General features: G+C 40.7%; 1 protein-coding gene across 1 annotated transcript in view; it reads right to left on the bottom strand.

The window, feature by feature from the left end:
- Positions 1 to 19,328, bottom strand: part of ZNF385D (zinc finger protein 385D) — a 440,279-nt gene extending 420,951 nt beyond the window's left edge. Inside the window, exon 1 of the mRNA XM_075419033.1 lies at positions 19,226 to 19,328. Within this exon, the coding sequence (XP_075275148.1) occupies positions 19,226 to 19,328 (103 nt within the window). The remainder of the gene's footprint in view (positions 1 to 19,225) is intronic.
- Positions 19,329 to 25,743: the final 6,415 nt, after the last annotated feature.

Raw genomic sequence — 25,743 nt, 5'->3', positions numbered from 1 at the left:
GCCAGAGATTGCACATACTGGGCATGTTTGAGCTCCTTCAGCGGCACATCTAGCACCAGGCAATGGGAAGAGACTTGACCTAAATCTGCCTTTAGAACACAATGGACTCGCTGCATCTGAGGCACAGATGTTTCAGGGCAATGTGGGAGCACGGCGCATTCATCACATCAGCCTGCTTTTAGCCCAGCGCTTCATCAAACTACATGGGCACTGAGGCAGCCTGTATTCCTACAGTCCTCCCAAGACGCTTTCTTTTCTTGCTCACTTGCTTGTTTGTTTACTTCGAAGCAGCCCTGGTTCCTCTTCTTTGTTTCTCCATTCATGCTTCCAGATACGCCAAGAATTCTTCATTTCAGTGTTTACATTGCCAGGATACGTTTCCTCACTCTGAAGAGAGTCTAGGATCCCTGGAATACTGCAGATGTGAACACAGGAGTAACAAAGCATGGTGACTTAAGTATTGTGTGATTCCAGCTGCATTAACTTCACATGAATTATAATAGCAAGCGGGCAAAACTGGCTGTGTACCAGCATTGAAATGGTGAATGACATCAGGAGAAATGAACGGCACGCCGACAAACTAATTCTGGTGTAAGGCTATCTCAGTCTGGGAGAAGAGCAAGACTGCCTAAGGTGGGAGAGTTGTTCTGCGTACAAACTTCCCACTGAAAATATGAAGTATTTCTAGAAGACAGTTATTCTGCTCCCAGGCTAGATTAGTTTGAAATAAAAAGGCAAATGTAATGAATATATATATATATGTATGTATTTCAAGTCCAATTGTGTATGGAATTGAAATACCTTACACACTAAAATAAAACATTATTCACAGAAAACTCTGGTTTTTAAAGAAGGTCATAAGAAAATTTAGTTCGTTCAGTTAAAGACAGAGGTCCAAATAAGACCATAAAATATGGCTTCTTCAGTTCACTGATAAATTTCTCTGCATTTAAATTTACTCAGAGTCAAAAAAGGAAATTCAATGCCCGCTGATGTAACTGCATTATTTTTTCAAATTATACAATGTGGCAATTTAATTTTTAAAAATTAGTACTGTACAAGATCTACACAAATGCCACAAAGCACTATCAAACACACAAACTTTAAAGACAAAAAAAAAATGCATTTGTTCCTTTAGTCATAGTATCCTTGACTGCTACATCTAACAACATTAGGAAACAGTGTCAGACAGAAGTGTATTTTTAATTTCATCTGTCTTCATTAGCCCCTTTCTTCAAATGCCTCTTATTACTCTGAGGTGTGCCAGGCATAATTTGTTCCTTCAAACTTTTGACAATTTTTTTTAGCCAATACCTATGTAAAAAGTTGCAATTACAGAGAGAACTGATAGCACTGTACATCAACACTGCCACCATTTGCTATCAGGAAGACCCCATTTTCAGTTGCTTCGAACTTTGCCAAACTTTATATGCAATGACATTTTTTATTGTTCAATGTCTCTCCCATATGAAATTTTCAGGGGAACATGGCTAAAGACTTTTTGGGAAAAATTAGGCTAGGGAAACATATTGTGTGCCCATAAATCTGGAAAAGATTACTACATGTGAATGGCTTAGAAGACAGAGAGAGGGCTAAGAAAACACAAAGGGCAACTGAGACTGTTAAACAGCCTGGGTCTGCCTGGAGAAGGACATTTGGACTGGGAACCAGGAAAAGCAGAACTAAGAGGCTGATACATAGGCATAAAACATTGGAATTAATTGCTTCCACGTGTTGCCAGTTGTATGGTAGTGGCATGGACTGCAAATGGCTACTGCAAGCAACAGAGGATCCAGTTCTTCTAACCCACTGCCAGTCCCTGTGCTGTACTGCTATCTAGCTTTCAAGTAATGTCAGTAGTCACACACTGTCAGCCTGGGATCTGTCATTTTAACCTTGACCATTGGTCTCCTGGGTACCTCTGCTTCCAATTTTACTGTGCTGTAGCTTCCTGTGCCTCTAAAGACTGCTGGCAAACACCACCATCTTCAGTCTTTACACCAGCGAATGTTTCGGGGAATTTCCAACAGTATCACAGTGTAGCTAACATTGCTCTGTTTCCACAAAGTTATAGAACCACTGACACCCTTAGGATTTCCTTCGATCTTCCTTCGGTTTCCCCACAAATACTACCTTCCCTTTCATCCTTTGTTTTAGACACAAGCACTGCCTGGCATTCCCCAAAGAGTTCCTATCATTGAATATCACAATATTCTACTGCCTCTTCCCCTTCTTCTCCTTTCCTTGCAACAAGAACATTACTGGCAATAATTTCAACATCTCAGAGTTCCCTTAGTGCCTGGTTCAATTTCCTCTGAAACATCCCAAATGCCAGGCTAACTCCAAAGACACTCTTATTTAGTGACATCTTCTGACAAATAACAAAAAGGTCTCGGTACAGCCCAACTATCTGTGTGCTGGAATTGTATTTCTGGATACACAGGCGAAAAAGAGGAAAAAAAAAAAAAAAAAGAAAAAAAAAAGAAGAAAAACACACACACACCCCCTTCTCTTTCAGCCTGGACCAATCAGTTGCTATATCTTTGATTTTTGATGAGAACTGGAAGTCACTATTCATTCACGACTCACTCTGTGTTAACTGGTTTATTGAAACATACAGGTCTTCTAAGATTTTCTGTCCTCTTACAGGCATTACTAAAAGAAGTAGCTCATTCAGTCATTCTAATAGCTCATCTAGTGATTTGATCTTGTGGGAAAGCTGCCTTCATTATTTTCATCCAGGTAAATACAAATCAGATAAATTCCACAGACACACAAACTGCAACAGTTTCACTGTACGAGTTACATATCTCACAAATCATCCTGTTTCCCCTTGGAGAACTGTAAGTTTCCACAGGCAGAGCACAGATACCAGAAGACTTTCAGTTCAGGATTCTTCTTTGCTTCGTGGCTTCAATTAAGAGAAAATTAAAACAGCCTTTCTCTGCTGTTTTGTTCTGTCTGTGATTAGGACATTTGCTAAATACCTTTTTCAGCTGTTGAACTGGAATGATCATTATTTCTGACCACCGTATATTACAGTCCTCTTTGCTTGTTTTAACCAGTTAAATATTTCAACTTCTCTTTTTAAATCTACTATACTCACCTTTGTGCAAGCTCAGCTGTAGAATGCCCTTTATCTGGAAAGAAAACCTTCTGCGTGAGGCCTTGCTGTCCTACTGTTTTATCTCCTCCTTAATCATACTCCTTGCTATTGCCCTCCTTTTATCACTGCTACAGTATTTCGTATTTCATCAACCAAAAGTATTCCACACTTGTAAAATTAAATTGTTTACTCAAGAAGCTATTGATGAGCAATTTTGCAAAGTGCCAACAACATTAAAGCTCTATACACACAGATTTGGCCAGATGCTACCTTTCCCCAGCATTCTTTCTCCACACTCAAAAACCTACTAACTTGCCTTAGTGAATTCCTTGGATGTCTGTTCCCATTTCTCAAATGCAAACAGCCACTGTGCAGACATTTCCTATATGCCACTGTATGTTTAAGTCATTAAATCCAGCTCCTTGCTCATTGCCAGAAAACCACCTATAATTGGTTGAAAGTCAGGCAATGCTGTGTCCCTTCTCATACAGAGTTTTGCAGATTCTTTTCCACAACAGGCATCATATTCTTATACATTCATATTTAATCTATGCATTGATATAACATATATTAAATATAAATAAATTATACATTATGTAGAATTCACGTTTTGATAGGAATTGTACTGTTTTCAGTAATAACCCCTGCAAAAATCTCAGGCAATTCACTTTCAGTTCATACAATCTTTATCACCTTTCACCTAAAGTTGCAAAATCTATAATTCTAAGCTAATTAAAGGTCAACTCACATGCTGGCACAAACAATGATGGTTATCACTTTTGCCTGAATGTTGAATTATTTGCAACTCGTTTCCATTTGTTGAACTCCATGTCAGCTTTGTCTTTGGCCATACACATCGCAATTCCCTCCTACCAGAAGGTTCTCTTCTGGCTCATGGTCAGCTGGGACACTCTCATATGCTGGTAGGACCAGCTCAGTCCAAGTATTCCCCTCCAGTGAGTGCCATATGCAGCGTTTAACTCCTACTTCAAATAACTTGGCTGTCAAGGCGTACAAAATTAATTCTAAGCGCAGGAGAAGAAATATACTCTCTGAAGTTGAAAAGCTTGCCAAAGGGAAAAGTAGCATTAATAAGGAAATTGTAATGCTCATTTACTGCATGGAACTTTTGAATTTCTTTCTTGAAGTTCTGTAATAGCATACCCAGTGTGAACCCAAAGGGCAGGTGGATGAAAGAGTCAGAAACACTGGGCTAACACAAAAGGGATTTTTACTATTTGCCAGTAACAAGCGCTAATGCCGTCCTTCACTACCCCTGCGCAGCCTGCGGGCACCTCCCAAATCAGATGCTCTCTTTCTATCGGTAATTTCCAGAGTTCTGCAAGTCACATATACTCAAAAATGACAAAAAGCCATCTGCCCACAGCCACGTCAGTGACAACAGCAGCTTCCATAGAGGACAATCATCACTGGCACTCGTCTGCACATCTCGTGATTTGAGTTTGGTTTTGATGTGTGCAGTCAGGAGGATGGTTTACTTTGAAGAATTCCTCTGTTCTGTCTGTAAAGTTACATCTAGAAAGTTTACCATGATTGAGGAATAAGAGTTGATCTTCCTGGAGCTATTGGCATAAAACCAACAGAAAGCAGAGAAAACATCAACCACAACTATGGTGCTACAATATAGGTCAGTGTGTGGAGCCATATAACTTGGGACAATTCGGACTCTTGTTACAATTGCGAAGGAGAACCTTAAAAATTTTACACACATTAAGAACCCCACAGATTTCTTTAAGATAACCACATTAAGGTCTATATCTTAGCAACAGACCATTTATATTTATCTAATAGAAGAGTCTGTAAGTGCACCAGATAGAAATTCAAATAGGAAGGTGGAAGGAACACCAAATCCTAAAAAGCAAAGGCAAGAAGCTAAGCAGGAGGGGAAACCACATTTAAATTCTTCCCTTTGAAAGTGAAGCTCGGATTTAACCGAGTTTATAGGGACTAAATAAAGGGGGAAGAATTTCTGGAACAGCAAAGACATGGAAATATGAGTATCATGAAAAGAAGAGTGAGAGAAAGAGAGAAAAATATGGTAGCATATTTAGAGTATTTTTCCTCCCAAGACTGGTAACAGAAAGATTTGTGCCAGATAGTCTATAATGAATGGCATGCCAGAATTATAAATACGAATATAAAAAGCAAAGGGGAGACACAACCACATAAAAATATTCAAGAAAAAAAAACTTAATTAAAATCAAAAAGGACTGACAACATCTTACAATTTGGATAAAACTGTCAGGTTGCACTTAATGTAACCTGGGTATACACTTAACTATGTGTATGTGCCTAACCTTCTATACTTTGAATATTCTTACTATATTAATTTGTGGCAAAACTTGAGCTCTAAGATTATCCAGAGGATGTCTTAAAAAGCAAAGACAAAGGATTTTTCGATTTTGTCAGGAGGCAAAAGAGATACAGAAGTTATGCAGCTATACAAACATATAGAAAATAGTGTGGAAAAAAAAAGCATGAACAGACTTTTGCTGAATATAGCTATTAAATATTTTTTGCTATTAAATATATTTTCATTTCCTTAACTGCAAGGTTTTTATTGATAGCATTAAAACCATTCAGGAGTAGTTTTATTTGTGAATCAAAATGATTATACACACATCAAATATCCATCATTTCAGGTGTTACTTGAAATCAGCATGTTATCAACCTCTGGGAAAACAGAATAATTAATCCAGTTGACATAAAATTGCTTTCCAAAACATTCAGAAGTGAGACAACAAATACATGTTTTTCTTCCCTTTTCCAGAGGGAAAACAAAAAAAAGAAGCTTACTGGTAAACAGATGCACCTGAAAATAGTCTGAAACTGGGCAGCTTTAAGCTTTCAAGTTATTCACACTTTGCAAATAAAATTTTAGCACACCAGAGGAATGAGGAGAGAAATGACGGGTCTACCTTGCTATAGACTTTCACATCAAGATATTTACTGTCATCCTATCGCTGTCAAATCTGATTATAAACCAGGGATCAGCAAGCAGGAGATTAAAGGCTCATCTGAGAAGATGGAATAAATGAAATTGATGAAAACTGCCCATACTGTGTCAGTTTTACAGGAACAGCCACCCAGACTGAGGGACTATTGGAATTACAGAACTGAGTGCTCTTAGTCTCTGTCTGGCTTTGAAATGTAAATGAAAACTGCTGGAATTGTTGAACAGCAAGTGCTAACTTTTTTTATATATATTGTGAGAGTCTCCTCACATTAAGGAGCTCTGTGGAGCACAGGATCAGCATTATATTAAATGGAGATCTCTGCTGATCCTTGGGCTTTCTCAGTTCTTACTGGGGAATTTTTTCTTCATAGGCATTATACGCATTCAATTGCTGTTCTGTAAGAGAAGGAAGTATTTATTGCTGGGGGTTCTGTTAGGCATGTTGCTACATGAGCACTAAGGTCATTTGAGTCATCATCTACCTAAAGCTGTTTTAGAGAAGCCGCAGCCCAAAAAGCAGTAGTGGCTAGCTGTAAAAGCAGTAACAAAGGCCTAGAAATCGAGGTTTGTGTACATAATCTCTATCGGATGGATGCTTGAAGGGTTAAAGAGCTAGATTTTATTGCTCAAGAAGAAAAACAAGTACAGGGGTGTTTTAAGTTGCCTTTTCCACTGCCACCTAACTAAATAAATGACAGTCTGCTCTTCCGCTTGCCATGATGCGATGCTCTAATTTTACAGTTTAACACCCAACTACGTTTCGAAGATGAGATGATACAGGTTGGAAATGGGTATCCTTCAATCGCCTGATACTCTGTAAGACCATAATCATTCTGAGCACATAGAAATATATTACAGAACGGCAAGTAGTCTCAACCTCTATAAGCAAAGTGACATGTTTGAAGTCTCCCCTTTCAAGAGCAACATCTCAGAGAGGAGGCAGACACACACAGAGGCACCCCACAAAGTACCTAATGCTAATTTGGGAGCTACGTGGGCCCAAATCTGTGCTGTTCCTTCATGTACAAGAGCAGGTGCAAGCACATTCAGGGCACTGTCTCCTATAGTATGCAACGAAGAGTCTCTCCCAGAAATGTGCTGGGTGTAGGAGTAGTGGATCATCAGGACAGAGCAAGTTTAATTTCATTCTCTGTGAACTGCAAATGCAATTTCTCTTGCTGCATCCTGGGAAAAGTACAGCAGCAGAACTATCCTCCCACGGTGGATTTACTAAAGTGATTTTTCAAAAATGAATGGAAAGAGAGAAAAAGAAATCCTATGCAGAATAAAACTCCGCTGCTTATGCATTTTTTCAATTATACCATCTAAAATGTAAGTTCCACTCTGACATTTTAAAAGAATTTATTTTCTTTCAATTATCAGTAAAGATAAAAAAGATATTTTTGGGGGAAAAAAAAAATTTGCTAGACAGAAAGCCAGAATAATCACTTTCCCTGTCCTTCCCATCCTCCCACTTTTTCCTTTATGGGTTTTTTTTTGCTTTTACTGCCTACATTCTTCACCTGAAGTCAAACTCTCTGTTTATGGAATCACAGTGGTTGCTGTGGAGGTGATTACGATGTACAAAGCCAAAAGCGATGAGTTCAAATTTGGAATGAGCAGCACTATCTCATGAAATCTCTCTAAAGTAGTAGTAGCTTAAAAAAAAAAAGTAAAAAAGAAGAAAAAAAACCAAACAAAAAAAACCAAAAAACAGAGCACATACATTGAAAACAAGTAAATTAACTCCTTAAATGACTGTTTCCCATCGACTTGCATTATCATCACTGTTTTCAGATATGTTACTCCACTGGTTGTAGAGACTAAGTGCTAAACTCTACATATGGAAACAAGCATACAACATGAACCGACAGTGCTAACACAGATGGCAGCAGAGTTCCTAGCCATGCTCTTTAGTAGTGCCGGCTGTGATTGCTATCTTCTTCTGTAGCAAAAACATACAAACAACAAATCGTGGTAGCAGACATGCACTATTCCATGCTGCTCTGACAATGAAAGCACTATATGTGGCCCTTCACACAGCACATTTATCTCCACCACATTCAAGACTCAATCTACTGTGACCAGAGGACACAAATTCCTCAAAATGCTATTAGTTCATTTTAATTCCTTCTGCTACTTGGATTGGTTTCATGCACACCTTCTTGCACACAGGCAGGTTTAAAAATATAACTGTTGAAGTACGGGTGTTCATTCTCAAGTAACATGTTAAAGACTATGAACAGGAGAAATCTGTCTTTCCATTTGCATCACAAAGTCAGCCACTGACAAATTTTCTTACTTTGGTAAGCAGTCCTTATTTTTTCCCTACATTAGGAAAATCGTAAGTGACTTAAATTAACTGAAATAGTTTCTAAACCATGTGTTGCCCCTAACTTAGACACCTGAAGCATTACTAGGAGCGTAAAGTCCAAGGAAAACCATTCAACAAAGATTTTTGAATCAGACCTGTACTGATAGAAATGCTTACCCATCTACCTGTTAAAAGCAAAACCTGCAAGGAGCAGTGGGACAAAGATAAAATCAAATATCAGATTTAAAAAAAAAAAAAAAAAAAAGAAAAAACAGAGTTGGGGACAACACAAGCAAGAAAAAAAAATTCAAAACTGAGACTTTACTGGCCACAGAACTCAACGAATGATCTTATTAAAATATTATTAAGCAAAGTAAGTGGTTCTTTTAAGAATCTTTTAACATGAGTGCCTTGAGAGCGCCCATGGTCCAAGGAATCCTATTACCTGACTGCATAAGCGTTAAAAAATTAATTATACAAACCAGCTGAATTTATTAGAATATGCAAGACAATGGCCGTTAATACCAAAAATTACAAAGTGCTTCCCTTGGAAAGAAAAACAGTACTCTTCTATACCCGGAAAATATATTACCAGCAAGGTTGTACTACTGTATGCCGGCTGTGTTGCATGACAATTTCTTACACAGGAATATTCTTGGAAAACTGTGAAATTCACTGGTAGGCTCGTACACAAGAAGATACTAGGACATAAAGATGAAACAGAGCTGCAGCTTCTTGAGCAGATTCCTCAAGCCAGAAACAGGGGACAGACTCTGCTGGCAGGGTGGCACATGGAGCCTCAGATGCTGCCCCAAACCTGGGACCCAGAAAGCGCTGGGAACCCAGATCCAACAGGACCGTCTGGTTTCCAGTGTCCTTGCCAAAGAACCCAGAGACAGACCCCAGAAAGCTTGTGAAAGGCTCCTGATGTTCACAGATGTGTTCACCAGGCCTGTAGTTACAGGGCTGCAATTTGGTCGTGGCTTCCTTGCTCTTGGCTGCGGAGTTCAAGAAGTGCAGTTAAGAGTTCAGTGAAATTCACAAAGATTATCTCATGAACAATTTTAACCTTTTTTTTTTTTAATTTTTGGTAATCTGATTTGGACTAGAGAAGTGGATGATTCATAGGAATGCAATGAGCTTATATTTACTTCCACAGATCTGTGGGGAACTGCCCAGCAAGTCCAGGGCCAAGAGGCACACGAGCTTTCACTAGGTTCTGTCAGTAGAAATGTTCTCCACTACAGACCGCAGTGCAGGAATCCAGGCAGACAGCACTTCAACAGATCCAACACTAGCTCTCTTCCATCAACACTGTTGAAGAGAGGTGCACCAGAGATTGGTGGTCCTACTCTAGAAAAGAGTAAAAGGTAGAAATGCTTACTGCGTCTGGACCTCTAAGTCAAGCCTCATGCACATGGGATACAAGTTCAGCACATTTAAGGGAGACACAAAGCAAAACAGAGTGGTCTGGAGACTGAAGCCCCCACCCCACCCCCAAAAAAAAAAAACCCAAACAAAAACCAAAACAAACTGCAAAGCTTTCTCTTTCAGACTCTTTTCATAATGACCAGAGACCTCTGTGCTATAATCACACTGGAACATTTCAATCATTCAAGTTGCCAAGACCCTTCTTGTCACAAGATCTTACCTGCACTTCTAACTTATGCAATGGATAGCCGCAGGGCGAGATACATGGTCTTCTGTATTCCTCAAAAAGTTACTGTTTCTAGGTGCATTCTGATAAGGGATTGCAAGCCTAAGAGTAAGTTACCACTTTTTATTCAGAGAGCCATGCATATAAGCAAATTATTAGCTATTCATGGTATCTTTTCAGGAATATCCTAGAATGGGGCAGTTTGCACTATGTTTTGCAAGTGATACTTTAGATCATCAGTGGAATCATTTTAGCACTACTTACTCCTGGCCTGAATTCTAGGAAGACATGGCCATTATCTAGAACTCCCTCTTTTCCAAAGTTTTCAAGTTTGATTGCAAATTTTTACTTGTGAAAAAGTAACCAGTTTCCAGATTTTGTGCATTCTTCTTCCTTGGATTTTTTCCAAGACTGGAGTGAAGAAAGCCCTGAGCAACCTGATCTGATCTCACAGCTGACACAGAGCAGGAGACTGTACTAAAGACCTTCCTTAGGACCCTTTCAACCTTAATTATCCTATGCATTCCTCAGGTTTCCACTAGATAGGCTGAATATAATCAGAACTTAATGGATCTAAATATTTTAATTCGATTAAAAAAAAAAAAAAGACATATACCATACAAATAGAGAATTCCGCAACTTTCCTCTTTTTACACTGAGAAGGTAACAACAGTTTCAGTTTGCAGAATACAAAAAGCCATTGGCTAAAAATGTCCATCTACCATCAAACTGTCATCATGGTGCTACAGGAATAAAATAGGGAAAAAAAAGCTAGCCATGATCCAGGATACATCTTCAGATCTACTGTCCCTGCAGTGGAACAACTGCTCAAAGCTATTAAAAACTCCAAAAAACTCTCAGGTGTCACCGAATCATAACTTCTGTGAGACCATTTGTCTGCTTCAGTCCCCGGAACAAGCAGCAAAACAGAAGAATTCAAAAAGCCTAGAAAATAAGCTCACCAACTGATATGGTGCATATGGCAAACGACTATGTCCCACAAACTCAAGTCACTCCAAGATCAGAATTTCTCTCCAGTCACTACAGTTTCTGCAAGGTCACCCTTTTCCCACCTTTACACTTGTAATATAGCCCTCTCCCAAAAAATAAAGTAATTGGGTTGGAACTAGCTTCTCAGCCTGGACATTAAGAAAACAAAGACTACACACGCAAAAAAACCCAAAACATGCTCCTATTCTGATCAGACCATTGCCACTTCTCAGTGAAAAATAACAAGGCGTCCTCCTGTTGCACAATGAATACCACCAGTGATAAGTTTTTTTTTGCCTCATTAGAGCTTGCCTTGGTAGGCCAACAGCTTGAAGCATTTAGGCTGCACCCAGCTGTACCATTAACACAAACAACTGACCATCCCTCAGGCTACCTCAATGTTAACTGAAATCAATGCCTGGACTGGGAGCAGCCTGCCATAGAGAACCTACAGAACATCATCCAGACCAGAAAAGGAAAAGACCGTATTTCCCTAAAGCACTTCCTGTGTTCTAAAGACCACTTTACTTCAGTTTTTAAATGGATTTGCAGACCTGAACATCTTTTGGAATTCCAAACAGCTAGACAGCCAAAAATTCACACCTCTAGCTTAAATAACAAAAATGAAGATCGCGTTCCCATCCCCTGTAACCCAGGCTTGAACATTCTCAGTCATATATTAATGATGTTGAGACGCAATTATCAGGATGTCTTATATTTAAAAACTATGCAGAAGCCCAGAGACATTCTGCTCAGCACAGAACACAGTAAACTCATCTGTTTTGTGATCCTGGCTGATGTGAATGCATCGCAAGGATGCCTTGATCCTTCTGCGTACAGCTTCTCATTACAGAATCTCCTCTCACCTCCTAAAAAATTTAACTTGCGCCCACTTCTTGTCTAGCAGCAACCATGACCTCCCACATGAAACCACAGTGACTATCAGCCAGAAAGTAGAAACTGGTGAGGACACCTGGTTATACTACACAAATTTACTCAATCCAGCCTCTGGAGAAAGAGTGTATCTTCTCAAGCTCCCATTCCTCCCACTCGCTACAAAGGCCACCAATTTAGACAGCTCTATAGTTTCAGAGTGAAAAGTACTGAACAAAATACTGGAATGGCAAAGCTCAATGCAGTCATTGACAACAATAAGCCTCTTTTCTCACTTCTTTCCACAGGCTCTTAGTTTCATTATCACAAACAAGCAGTTCTACTTTAATCTGCCCTGAGGAGAAGGTTCTACCCACTAATTCCTACTCCTCGTTTCTACTTTTCGATACTTTCCACAGTAATAGGCATCAACAACTCTTAATGAAATTTGGTCATAGAGAGCACACAAAAATATTCTTAGACACCACAGTGCACAAGACAAGATCACAAAGCCTTCTCAAAAAGAACACATATGTTTTACACACCATTTTAGTTTTATTTATTAAACACATCCTTCAGTATTTACCTTCCAAATGCAACAAAGTTGTTTCTTTGATGGAAACAAAATCATTTCCGTCATACCACCACAAAGTAAATTAAGGCTACATGCCATTAAATGAGTAAAAGTACAGCCAGTGTAATACCTTTTTATCAAAAGGACGTTTATTGGCAAAACACTCTGCTTAAATAGCAACCAAAGTGCTGACTGCAAGCCCACTCACGTGGCAAGAGGTGTGAACTTGCATTTGCCGACACAGCCTCCCTGCCATGTGGACCCCCACTAGCACCATGTCACTTGTCTGCTCTATTAAAATCATTAAATTAATCAAAGAATGCCACTATAGTTTTGACGCTCTTTTTATTTAATGCTTCAGTATTTTAATGAGCACTAATTTAAAATCCATCAACAAAATAGAACATACCAAAATAAACCTACAATAACAACATTCCTGGTTTAACTGCTATACATATATGTGTATTGCAACTCTGCAACAATTTCATATGATTGGAAACACTACAGCCTCTACCTGACTTAACATACACGGACACAGAATATGAAAATGCTGCCCCACAGTTTCATGAGAAAGAGAGGTTGAATCCTAAGAGGGTAAACACATTTCAGGTTTTGTGATTGCTTATCCTTCTGCCACTCAGAATAGCACTGGGTAAAGTCCAGCCCAAATGCACATGGCAAAGCAGTCAGAGTTGCCACAGTTCCAATCAGTTATTATGGCGACGTGATGAAACAAATTCAGCACATAAACAGGCATTCCAACTTTAGTTAACGGACAAGATGATTCATTGTTATAACATGGCAAGGCTAAATGGAAAGACAAAGACAGAGACGCTAAACTGAATACTAAGACTGGAAACTTCCAGATGTGAGTATAAAATGCCCCTGAGCCAGGGTTACTCAAAACATAAAATACTTCAGAATGTACTAAAATGAGATAATTTCTATAGTTCTGTCAGAGTAATCATTTCACCTAGCTTCACGATTTTAAAAAACAAGAGTCAAATGACAAGAGGAAAGTGATTTTTTTTTTCCCTTTTAAAGCACACCTTACATTTCCCAGCAAAGTGATTTGTGACCTCTGTCTCACTAAAACTCTCCAAATCTTTTAAAAAAAGGTCAGAAAAATAAATCTGGTTATGGAATGGAGGGGAAGTCTTTGGTTTCTTAACTACATTTCTGTGCCAAAATTAGATTTAAATTAATATCATAAAACTATATTCGGAGTCTGCTTTTAACATCTAGATGGTGGGTTTGCCATTCTATTGTAAATTCAAATTTAGCATAATCCATGGATTTGTAGCTCTGATTACTTCTAATTGTGCAAGTTGTAATGCTGGGTTTTATCAGTATCATAAATAACCTCCTCCATGAACTAGGGGGAAAAAGGCACATATAGCAATGTAACAGGTTATCTACTGGTTTTATTGTGCACGTTTCTGGCCATGAAGAGTATTACTTTTTTTACAGTAACACCATTGCAAACCAATTTGAAAAAACAAAGAAACAAAAAAACCCCACATATACAGAATGGAACTTAATCCCTAAATCATACAAGTTCTTTAAAAAGTTATACCTATTATGTATACAGTGTAATTAAGATAGGTAAAGAGGTATCAGCTGGCACTTACATCAATGAAAAGGATAAGCAAGTTAAAATATGTTTGGTAAACCAACCCTTCTAGCTCTCTGAGTGAAACCCTTTACCCACCCATTTGTTTTGAAAGCCACGCCTTCACAGCAAGGTCTGCATTTCACTTGGCAAATACACACTCACTGAGTAGTGAGACCCCAAGAGTGGCTGAGGCATCAAAGTGTTCTAAACAGAAATAACATTTAAGTGATCTAAGCAGAAATAACATCAATGTTCACACTTTCTGAACATATAGGCTACAAAAATGTTTTAAGATTTAAAGTCTACCTGCAGATTATTCCAGCTGATCACAAAGAGGTTTACTTGCTTCAAGAAGATAACTTCTGTTCTTTTCTATTAAGCAGATTTATATATATACATATAAAAATACCTACCTGAATTTCAGACATTTTTACAAATACCACAATAATCCACACGTAAAAAGTGAGGCAGAGAGAACTACGCCTTCAGCAAAACAGAAGATTTGGTTATGACTACCTCAACATGACCAAGAACATTATTTCCCAGGAGAGAAGAAAAAAAGGAACAAGCCGACAGAAAATACTGAAGCACATTCTTGAATATTTCAGGAAGAAACGTGTGAAGATGAGAACATCTGAAACTGTAAAGCTCAAGCACAACTTCATTTCCCTACTATCAACTGCAGAATTAGGCCAGGCCAGGCGCAACCAGAAGTCATAAGCATATGTGCATACATCTAAGCTTACACAAGAGGATAACTAGACAGGTTTGTAAGTTTTTTCCTCCCTCCCCGTTCTTCTATTAGCTCAACACAATTAGAGGAGTCTACTTCTCTGGAGTGATAACCTGTAACCTGCTGGCTTCTATCCTTGCCGTGCCACAACCTTTCTGCTACTCTAAGAAGGAATAAACACAAAACAGAAATGGAGACAACAGTTTTTCTCTTATTCTGTGACATCACTAGGCAGTTGAAGACTAAAATTCGTCAGCAGGTCCAGGTGAAAAAGAGGTCTGCATTGCTACAGCTCACACTTATTTATTAAGTCCACCTGGGCATTATCCAACACACTGCCATGCCACCAGCTGATTTCATTGTGCACAGAGGACTTCCACTCCCCAGCCTAAACCTGGCATATTCTGCAAGCAGTTAAAAATATTAAAAATCAAATAACTTAAGAGATAATAATTTTCTGCCTGAAATACCACCTGTGTGTACACACACACACACTCAGCATTATTTATTTGTGCCCTTTCCCCTGGTAATCATTTTAATACTAAGGATGCAGAACTACTTTTCCACTACACAACTTCCACAAGGCTTTAAAAGGGATATAAAATATTGCTTTCTGTTCAGAAGTTATTTTCGGTGGTGTCAAGTAACTTAAAACATCTTTCTCTTTCACAACTTCTAGTCACAAACTTTTCATATCTACTCCTCAAGGGAAGAGATTTTCTCATACAAGTATTTCAAAGTTTTCTTAAGTAGTACTGTGAAATACTACTTGGTTTACACTGTGGTTTCCATTATGCTACTCCTTAACATCTGTTTGGAGAGTATCTGTGCTAGCCTTCTGGCTGTCGCCATCCATCTAGCTTTTCAAGCTCTTGAGAGATTTTACAGGTAAGGTGCCAGTGCTAATCCAAAATTAAATAATTTTAAAACAGGCTTTTTACAACACTGTTAATATTCATAATCTTAACAGGACCTTGAATTTTTTGCTGGAGTCTTGACAAAGACTTCATTTACCATGTAGACTGCAATAGGTGGAAATGCTAGTCCTACTTTACATTGAATTACATGGCACAAAACTACACAAACTGTAAAAGAAGAAATTCTGCATGTGAGATCATAGGGAAAATTTCATATTTGTATTTTAAAATATTTGTAAAGTATAGAAAAGTCTCTATAACTACTCATATAGAAGATGAAAAGAATGTTAAAGCTGGCAAATAGTTGTAACTTGATTTAGTTAAATGGCAGGTTTGCTCAGGTGTTCACAAGTCAGTATGCACCCAGCCAGTTTAGACCCCTAAGTGATGACTGAATAAATATATCTTAATCCAAACACACAGAGAAATATTGTGCTTGGTCTTCAGCTGGTGTCAATCATAACAGTGCCGCTGCGATCCATAAAGCTAAGCCACTTTTTACCAACACAGGCTGATGGGCCATTAAAATGGTTTCAAGAAAAGAGAACAGGAAGGAACAGCATTACTTTCCAAAACTCAAATTAGTTCATATTTCCGATACCTCCAGCTCTCTTCCATATAGTTCTCATTTCAGTTTGATAATTGCATGCATGCCTGTATGAATGAGTCAAATCTATAAGTCTGCTCGCCAGTTAAAAATTCCGGACAGATCACCAACCACAACTTCCCTTTTAGGTATATCTTACTTATAACCTCTCTAATGCTTTAGCGTGAACATTTTAAGTAAATTTTCCATTCCTGCATGAAGTGGTCAATACTGTCTACAAAAGCCAAAATTTACTTACAAGTAAATCTTACACAGACTTGGAAAACAGTGTTTCTATAACTTCAAAAATTTAAGAAGCATATTAAAGTAATACTACACTTCTTTTTCTCCCCAAAAATCTACCTGTAGCACACAATCAGTATTAGGGACATACAAATTAGGCCTAATTTTCTTTTTACCTTACATTTGGAGCTGTTCATAGAATCATAGAATGGTTTGGGTTGAAAGGGACCTTAAAGATCATCTTGTTCCAACCCCACTGCCATGGCCAGGGACACCTTCCACCAGACCAGGTTGCTCAAAGCCCCGTCCAACCTGGCCTTCAACATCTGCCAGGGAGGGGGCAGCCACAGCTTCTCTGGGATACCTGTGCCAGGGCCTCACCACCCTCACAGTGAAGAATTTCTTCCTTATATACAGCCTAAATCTAATCTCTTTCAGTTTAAAGCCATTGCCCCTTGTCCTATCACTACAAGCTCCTGTAAAAAATTTCTATCAGAGAAGAAGAAGTCAGGATGTCTATGGCCTGAGGAAAGGTTTTTGAGTCCAAAAGGGAACAATGAATTACTGTAACTTAAGTCACATCATCACAAAAACCCCAAATTTACAACGATGTCTCTGCAGTCATCCCAAACTTTTTGAGTGTTAACAGATAGTAAATGACCTGATCAGTAAGTCCAATGCACCTTGCAAACACAGTACAGCAGAAAGAGTGATTATCCTTAAAGCACAGTTGAAAATAATTTGGGATGCAAAATATATGTGCTGCAGTGTAATTTAGTGTCCCATGTTGTTACAGTAATTGCTTAGATGAGAATTTAGTGTCATATGATACTTTACAAAACATTTATAAGAAGCTACTCCAACAGACTGAAGCACACCACACCTTTTTGTTAAGCTACATTAGAACCAAGTTATAAATTATCTCCCTAAATTAACTAATTTATGGTAGAGCTACTTTGATAATGTTTTAGTATGATAAACTTTGCCATAATCGTGTAGTTGTATCAGCCAAAGGTTTTCAGTTTGGCCCAACACCTTACACCATGCAGTCTGTGGGTTCAGTTCTGGCTCTTCTCAGGTCTGTGGCAAAATTCCCACCCACTTCACTGCATCCAGGATTTTCGTCTATGTGCCTAGCTATTGTATAACACCGACGAACAACGGGTATATAACTTAAAGGGATCCCACCAACTCTTTTTTTCATGAAAGTTATTCCCCACTACCAGCACTGTGCTCAGAATTAACAGGATAAATATTTACAACTATCTTTAAACAGACACTTTCAATCTCTAACACTTTATTTCCTGCACAGTCATTTATTTTGGAGGTTTTTTGACACCCACTGACAAAACCTTCGCTCAGATTCTTTTAGTCGGTTTCCTCCTTGCCTTATGAGAGGGGCACAAACACGCAAAAGAGAAAAGGAGGTGTGGCTGCAAAATCACTCTAGCTCAGAAAAAATCCAGGTGAGAGTCGGTGGGACAAGCAACTTCTAGTTTTCTTTCATTTCCAACCTGCACTCGGGGGGTATTAATTTCATAGCAAGCACCTTCTTCAGAACGCCATCGCCTAAGACGCCAGGCTCCCCATCGTCCCAACACCTTTGTCGTCACCACCACTGCGTGCACTACAGCGCTCTGTGTACTTGTCAGGAGTACAAATTACTCCTTCAGCCAAATTATATTTTCTCTGGAAAAGACACGAAGTTACTTTGGGGACTGACATACCTGACAACCAAGAAGCACCAATTAAAGCAGAACTCAAACACAGCTTAAACCGCTACTTTATCCTTGAGGGGTCAGGTCAGAGCCTTCTGAACAGACACTCAGGCAAACAGCGGGTTTAAAACCCACGGGGAACGCACAGCTAGAACAAATTCTAGGGAGATTTCCAGACACCACGACGCTGTCTCCGCAAGCAGCTGGGTTTGTTCATCACAGCAGACAAGGGTGACAGCTAAGTGGTACGGTGAGGACACCGTACACAACGGGTCTGGCTCTGGGTCACCGCATCCACCGCTCAGCGCACGAAGGGTCACGAACCCGAACACTTGTTTTCAACAGTTCGCATGGCTCCATTCCCTTCTGTGTTTTCAGAGTCAAGATCCGGTTTCGAAGAACTGTTTGCCCGCTGCTCAGCCTTGGAAGAGAGCATCTGTCTCCCCGAACGAGGGCGGGGGGGGGGGGGGGGGGGGGGGGGGACACGGACACGACACAAGAGCACCCAGGGCAAGTATTTTTACCCGCGCTTCCCGGGCGTTAAGACCTGACAGATGCGAGCCAGGAAAGGTTTTGAGGACTCTTCCCAGATCCACCGGCGCTTGCCAGGCTGCAAACGCTTTCCGCAACAATCAAAGCAGCCGCGATCGGAGCAAGATGCCAAGCAACCCGCACGCCAACCCCACTCCTCTGCCCTCGCCCCGGTGCGCGGTCGGTAACAGCCACGGGGCGCAGCCCGGAGGAGTTTGGGCGCGGGGAGCTCGCCCCCCTCCGCGCCCGCCGAGCGGGGAAGGAAATGCAGATTCCCCCAGCCCCGGAGGAGCCGAGCGGGCAGAGCAAGTCGCGGGCAAGTTGGCCTCGGGGGCTCCCCGTCCCGCCCCGGTGCGCGCCCCGCCGAGCCCCGCCGCGGCCGCCCCCTTACCGTGCCGGGGCTGGGGCTCGCCGCCCGGCGCCTTCTCCTTCCTGCCGCCCGCCGCACCCAGCAGCCGCCAGCTCGCCGCCCCGCTGCCCACCGCGCCGGCCATGCCGCCGGCCGGGGAGCCGCTGCGGGGAGAGCGCGGGGGCGCCGGCGGAGCGCGGGACCCGCTGCCCAGCGGCGGGCGGGAGCGGCGCGGTCCCGGCGGGCCCGCCTCCGCCCGGCCCGGTGTCAATCACCGCGGGCGGGGGGGGCAGCGCGGAGCCCGGGGAGGGGGAAGGCGCTTGGCCCCCCCGCCCGGGCGGGTCTGCGGCGGGGCAGAGCGGGCGGCAGCCGGTGTTCGTACCCTGGGGAGGAAGAACGTCAGGGGGGGCGGCGGTGGGCTCCCGGGAGGAATGACAACCCTGAGCACAAACCTCCTCCTGCCCGCCGGCAAGTCCTCCCACGGCACCTCCGCTGAGAAAACATGTGTACGTTACCTCCTGCCATCAGAATCGTCGGTTCTGCACACTCCTGACTCCATAACGATGAGTAACTCAACCTGAGATTCCCACTTCCCACAAGCCCATGTGTGGTGAGGCAGCAGCCTCCCTCCTTCCCTCCCTCCCTGCCCCCCTCCCCTCCGCCGAGCACCCTCTTCCTCGCTGGAGTCCCGGGGACTCCCACCTCCCCGGCCCGTTCCTCCCCTTGCTTCCGCGCCGGGCCTCCGCAAGGGTCATCGCGATATTCTCTAAGAATGGTTGTCCTCTGAAAATCAGAGTCACAGACACAGAGAGATGGAATATTCGCAATTTTCAGGCGAGAAAAAATAGTTTGAAATGCCGTCGTAGTCGCGAGGGTTTGGTGGAGCAGTATGTTTCCTAAGTGCAAGTAATGCGCATAACTTTTGTTTGTAATCTTGATAATAAACCCACCTGTATGTCAAATTACAGCAGTAGCTGCAACAGTCCTGAAAAGGCATTCCACAGTTGATTTTTAAAAAATTGTATACACATATATCAATCTCTATGTCATCAGCACCTCCACCAGGCATGTCCTTCTTTCTGTCTGGACACTTTGAAATACAGAGAAAATGTATGCAGAAATTCCACTCGTCCTTCTTTTGGGGGGAAAAAAAAAACCTAAAACCTCCATCCCGTGCCACTGTACTCCATCTCTGTTTCCCTGACTTCAAGAAGCTTGTGGAGAAAGATAATTAGGATTCATTGTTATCATAACTTTAAAACTTCTTCTTTGGAAACTGACTCAGAACCAAGTTGCTTTTTTTCGTTTTTTTGTTTTGTTTATGAAAGACACTCTCAGGCTTTGAAACTCAAACAGCCAAGGTGTCAAGGAGCCACAGCCTACGAAGCAACAGCACTGTTTTCTCCTCCAGTTAAAAATTGTGCACCTTTTTTCCAACGCTGATCTCCTCCCAACAGCCTCTGCTAATCCGTTGTCCATCCTAAGCCCTGAATTCCCCCCAGCCGTGGTGCCTCACCTGTGAGTTCTGGCTGGCAGAAGAGAGTCAGTCGGATGCTGTCGTCTGCTGGAGCTGTTGGTGTTTGAATGCGCTGCATCGGGGTGGTTTTCATTAGCACTGAGAATGATTCATGTGAACAAGGATCACTGACCTTGACCTGACATGTACAGATACACCCCGTGGTGATGAATGTAATAGAATAAATAGTTAGATATGACTGCTTATTCCCTCTTGTAGTGTTGTTCTTGCCCAACTCTATTGCACTGTAATACAAATAATGACTCATTTGCTTGCCCTCGTAATATCACATTTAGAAACCTGCTATTCATCTCCGCTTGAAGGATCTTGAATAAATAAACTTGCAAAAGGACGGACTTAAATCACGTATATTTCTATCACTTGATCCTGTTTCTGTTGTTATTGATAAAGACTACACAAGTGGGTGTATGGTGTATCATGTCACTGCTGTTCTACATGAGGATGTTTTTTATAGTGAATAGTCTTTTGTTAAATGTACTTTTATAATCGTATTTACACAGGGGAGGAAGCAGAAAGAAAAACAAAAGAAAATGCATCTGGAGATATATCTCCTTTTGCAAAGAATATGAAACTCCTACAGCAATTAGTTGGAATGCAAATTAAGAACAGAGTAAAAAAGTTTTGTGGAGAGCAATTTTTTTAAAAGATATAAAAGTATATAGCATATAAACCAAGGAATTAGTGAGGAGAAAGAAAAGTCTGCAATAGTTTTATGTAGAACTAATATTCCAGAACAGGTTTAATAAAGAGGAAAAAAGCAAGAGAGACTTATATCAACCTTACATACTTAGATTTGTCTTTGTGCAAAGAGGTATTTTTGCAAAAACTTCCACAGCTGAAAAAATATCTTCACAACACCTTCTTGAAAGACTAATTTTTCCGTGACTTTCCTTTTTCTTTTTTTCTTTAAGGGAGTGAAAGACACGAGAGTCGTCTTAAATATTATTGTATAGTGTAGCACCTGTGATTTAAAGGACCATCACACTTATTCATCATATGCTAACAAAAGGTATAATGGAGAATACGAGCAGCCTCTGTTGAAAAGACAAGGTGCAGATATCGTAAAATGATAATACTGAAAGGTTATATGACACCTCTATGTATCGTACTGTCATTCCCTTAGTGTAGCATCATAAGTTGCAGGCTAATGTTTGTTTACTCTTGTTTATGTTTCCTGTTCATTTAATGTTTAAGATGTACAACAGTTTTCATGTATTTACCTGGGTCTGTTTTTACGCTGGCGAAGGAGTATTTGGATGTCATATCTCTCTGTTTAACATGTTCTTTGCATAGACGCATTAAACAGACTGATGATTTGAATACATGTTCTAAATTTTGCTTATACTGAACTGACTTCTTCAGACCTTCACAAATAGGAGCAGTGTCACACCTGCTTTTTTGCTTAGGCATCTATTGTCTCGAGTCTAGAAGTCCCAAGGCAGTTCTGCCCCTTCTCACCTTCCAGTCCAAAACTTGCCGGTAACATGCTTGTAATTTACCATTGACAAGAATTTCCTCCTACTGTCTTTCAGTACTGAAGATATCGACCTGCTCCTGACCTGGCCAAGCAGAAGAAAGTTAGATGGGGTAGAAAAGCACTTCACAAAATGGCACCGATTCCTTACATAGCAACACTTCATGTTCTACACGGGAATCTGTGCCCCTCTGGAAGAAGCCTCCAGGTTCTAATGCATTACATCAGCATGCAAGCGATTTTGTACGAAGCAGACAAAAGCAGAATAACCACAAGCATCTTTTTGCTGGGCTCTTAACCTTCCCACCGCTGCCCTCCTCTGCTTTGTGCAGGTGCAAAGCTGTGATAAAGCAGCTAAGCTGGCACCTGTACCCCGGCTTGCTCTTTCAAAGCAGCCTCAGCTATATTCACACATTGCTTTGGGCCAGGCTGCGTATGCTCCATTTACACTTCCCGGTGCGAGAGGAATCGGAAAAACAGTGGGATGGCTTTGATACTAGCTACAAGGCAAGGCATCCCCACCAGCTCAAAACCGTGAGAGCACTGCTGGCCAAGGCTATTTGAGGAAAACTTCAAGGCCAACCTTAAACAAGTCATATTCTTTGCTTCCTGTGCTCATAACTGTTTCACAGAGCTGGCGGTAGGTTTAGAGGACTAGATATTCAGCATAAAAGGGAATGTGCAACGGAGTCGGATCCTAGTACTGGAAGTCTGACTCAAGAGACAGCTGCTATAATTTTATTTTGAATAAAGCAGAAATAATCACTTATCTTTGTAGCTACAAAGTTTAATTTTATTTTTTCATATTCCCAAAATTCATCACCTACTTGACTTCCTAGAATCGGGCATAATTCTACTCCTAGAAGCTACAGAAAAGAGACCGTGACTGTGAAACAATGTCACGCTGGAAAGCAACGTTTCTGTTGTCTATGCCCTTGCCTATGTTTCTTTCAGTGCACCTCTGTTCCTTCAGTTATTATGCCCAACAGCAGAAAACTTGTTTTGCAGTAAGTGGAAGTGAAGGGATGCATTTCCAATGAGTAGGACAGAAGGTGCAATTCATAAACTGCACCCATCCTTTTCATGCCACACAGAGTTTGATCCAGTTGACTGTAAAAAGCAATTGAGGGTCCACCCAAAGAGTCAGGGGTGGTGGGTGGACACAGAGTTAGGCAGAATTCCCATTCCATGCAAAGAGGGGATACATATCGAGATGCAGAAAGCCCGCAGGATACAGCTTTGAACTCAGAGCGTTCCGTTTACTGTTCTGGAAGCTCAAATTAGAAATCATCCTGTCACATGTTGAATGTCCTGCCAAAAGTCTATTTTACTCAAACTTTTACTCAAATCTGATCAGAGGGAGCTACTTGAATCACAATCCTGTCTCTGAGATATTGTTGTGGGACAGAGTTGTCTGCACATTTTTGTCTTTTCATGCAATGTCCTGAACAACTACAAGATTTGTAATCTCGGGTTCATTTATACTAGTATTAAAGTTTAAGATATTTCAATATTTCACCGTTACTTAGAACAGGCTGAGGAAACTGCATGTACAAGTATATCACTAACCCAGTGACCAAACAATTTGAGACATATAAGCATGTACTTCCAGGCACCACCATTTAGTAGCTCACAAATAAACTGGGAGGTTTTGGAATGAAATAATAGCTGTACAAACAAGTATAAAAAAAACCCTGAGTATTTACTGTTCTTTCAGGTCAGGCAAGTCTTGGTGACTGAAACACAAAACTTATGTAAAATAAATTTCTGCTTTTAAAGCTATGCAGTTATTGCAGGAGTGCCTCTTGATCCCTTATGTTAGCTAATGAAATGGAAATGCTGCTCAAGAACTGGATCAGAAGACAGACAATCTTTAGGACATGCCAGAGACAGGATCCCAAGAGGCCACACTGCTCTCAGGTATTTACTAGCGCTTCTGCTCTGGATACTCTGATAAATGGGATTTTAGACAAATACAGAGCAAAAGCATGCCCAGGGATCTTTGAGAGAAGAATTAGGATGTCAGTCATAACAGTCTAAATTCAGCTTTTAATTACCCCAGTCACAGAATTTAAGAAGAAATAGCTATGGCAAGAATGTTTAAAGAGATCTTCCTCACTACTTCTTTCCAAAATGAGATAGCTTTTCCCTGAATTTTCTGAATTCGTTAGCAAACAAGTTTAGCAGTTTGAAAGAAAATTCCCATTTCTTCCTTTTGACACAGATTTTGTGTGATCTGCAACTCCCACGTTATTTCCTATGCTGGTTATCAGTCTTGGTGTTCTACTTGGTCCCTGTTATAAATATGGTTCTTTGTCACTGTGTCAGGAACATATTTCCTCTGCTTTATTTTAAAAAAGTAGTAGTAATATAAATTGAAGTCAGTTCAACATAATATAACTGATGATAGAATCTGGACTAAGAGTTTAGTCCTTACAGATGTAAGCGGAAATGTACATTTCATAAACTAACTAGAATAAAGCCATTGCCCCTGCAGTGGCAACTCACCCTGCAAAAAAAAAAAGGGCCCGCTCTGTTTCACCTGTCACCTTCTTAAAGGTTCAGAGAGTCAGACACAGCCTTTGTTTCTATTTGCAGCTCTGTAGGAAACTGCAGAAAACCTATTGCCAGGGGCTGCAAAAAGAACACAGTGAAAGAAACATTAGCTCTCCTGGCTGTGCATCTCCCTGCCAACAGCCACAACATCTGTAGCATCCCTCGGGTGTACGGTAGGTTGCAGGATCTTGCAGAAAACCTCACGCAGGTTTTGTGGTACTAGTGACTGCGAATGGTTTGTTTGTCCGTTGTCTCTGTGACCATAATTCAGGGTTTTGCCATCTATTCCACTGGAATTGTGCTTGAATATGGCATCTGAGATTGGGCTCTAACTGCAGTGGCTAAAAGCACATTAAACACAGGCTATGCAGCATCCTTACTGAGCAGCATGTTAGTGTAACGAAAGTCATACCGTTGTGGAGGTCTAATCACCCATTAAATCTACTACTAATACATTATATGGCTCTTGCCTGGCTTTTAGTCACAAGCCGGTGCTTTAGGTGTTTTTGGCAAAGAGAACACGCTAGCATGAAGCCACACGGAGTAAGAGAGATTTGCAATTTTTAAACATGTCTCTCAAAATTACATGGTTTGGTCTGGTTTTCCCCTACTTCAGTAACCACCTAATTATTGAAAGAACTGCTACATTAATACTTAAAGTAAGTACAAATAGGTATCTAACAACACTCCAATACAATTTTAAGAAAACTTTGTGTGGTTCTATGTAACATCAATGATAAACATGGAATCAAAATAAGGAAATTCCTTTGCAGTTAGGGGTAAAGGAAATCCCTGATTACTAGCATGAGTTCTTTTTCCTTTGGCTGGTTCCTCACTAGTCACCACGTAAAAACATTTCTTTAAATTTTCATTTGCCTTCATCTTTCCTCGGTTTTTTTTTGGTGCTTTCAATGGCCCCTAATGGAATGATTTCTGTTCAGGGTTTATTCTATATTCCTCTTAATTTTGCACCCATGCAGTGTTCAGGGATCA

Source organism: Opisthocomus hoazin, chromosome 4, assembly GCF_030867145.1.
Source record: "Opisthocomus hoazin isolate bOpiHoa1 chromosome 4, bOpiHoa1.hap1, whole genome shotgun sequence".
Taxonomy (NCBI): Eukaryota; Metazoa; Chordata; class Aves; order Opisthocomiformes; family Opisthocomidae; genus Opisthocomus; species Opisthocomus hoazin.
The sequence above is the reverse complement of the archived record's forward strand: the minus strand, read 5'-3'. Positions and strand labels throughout refer to the sequence as shown.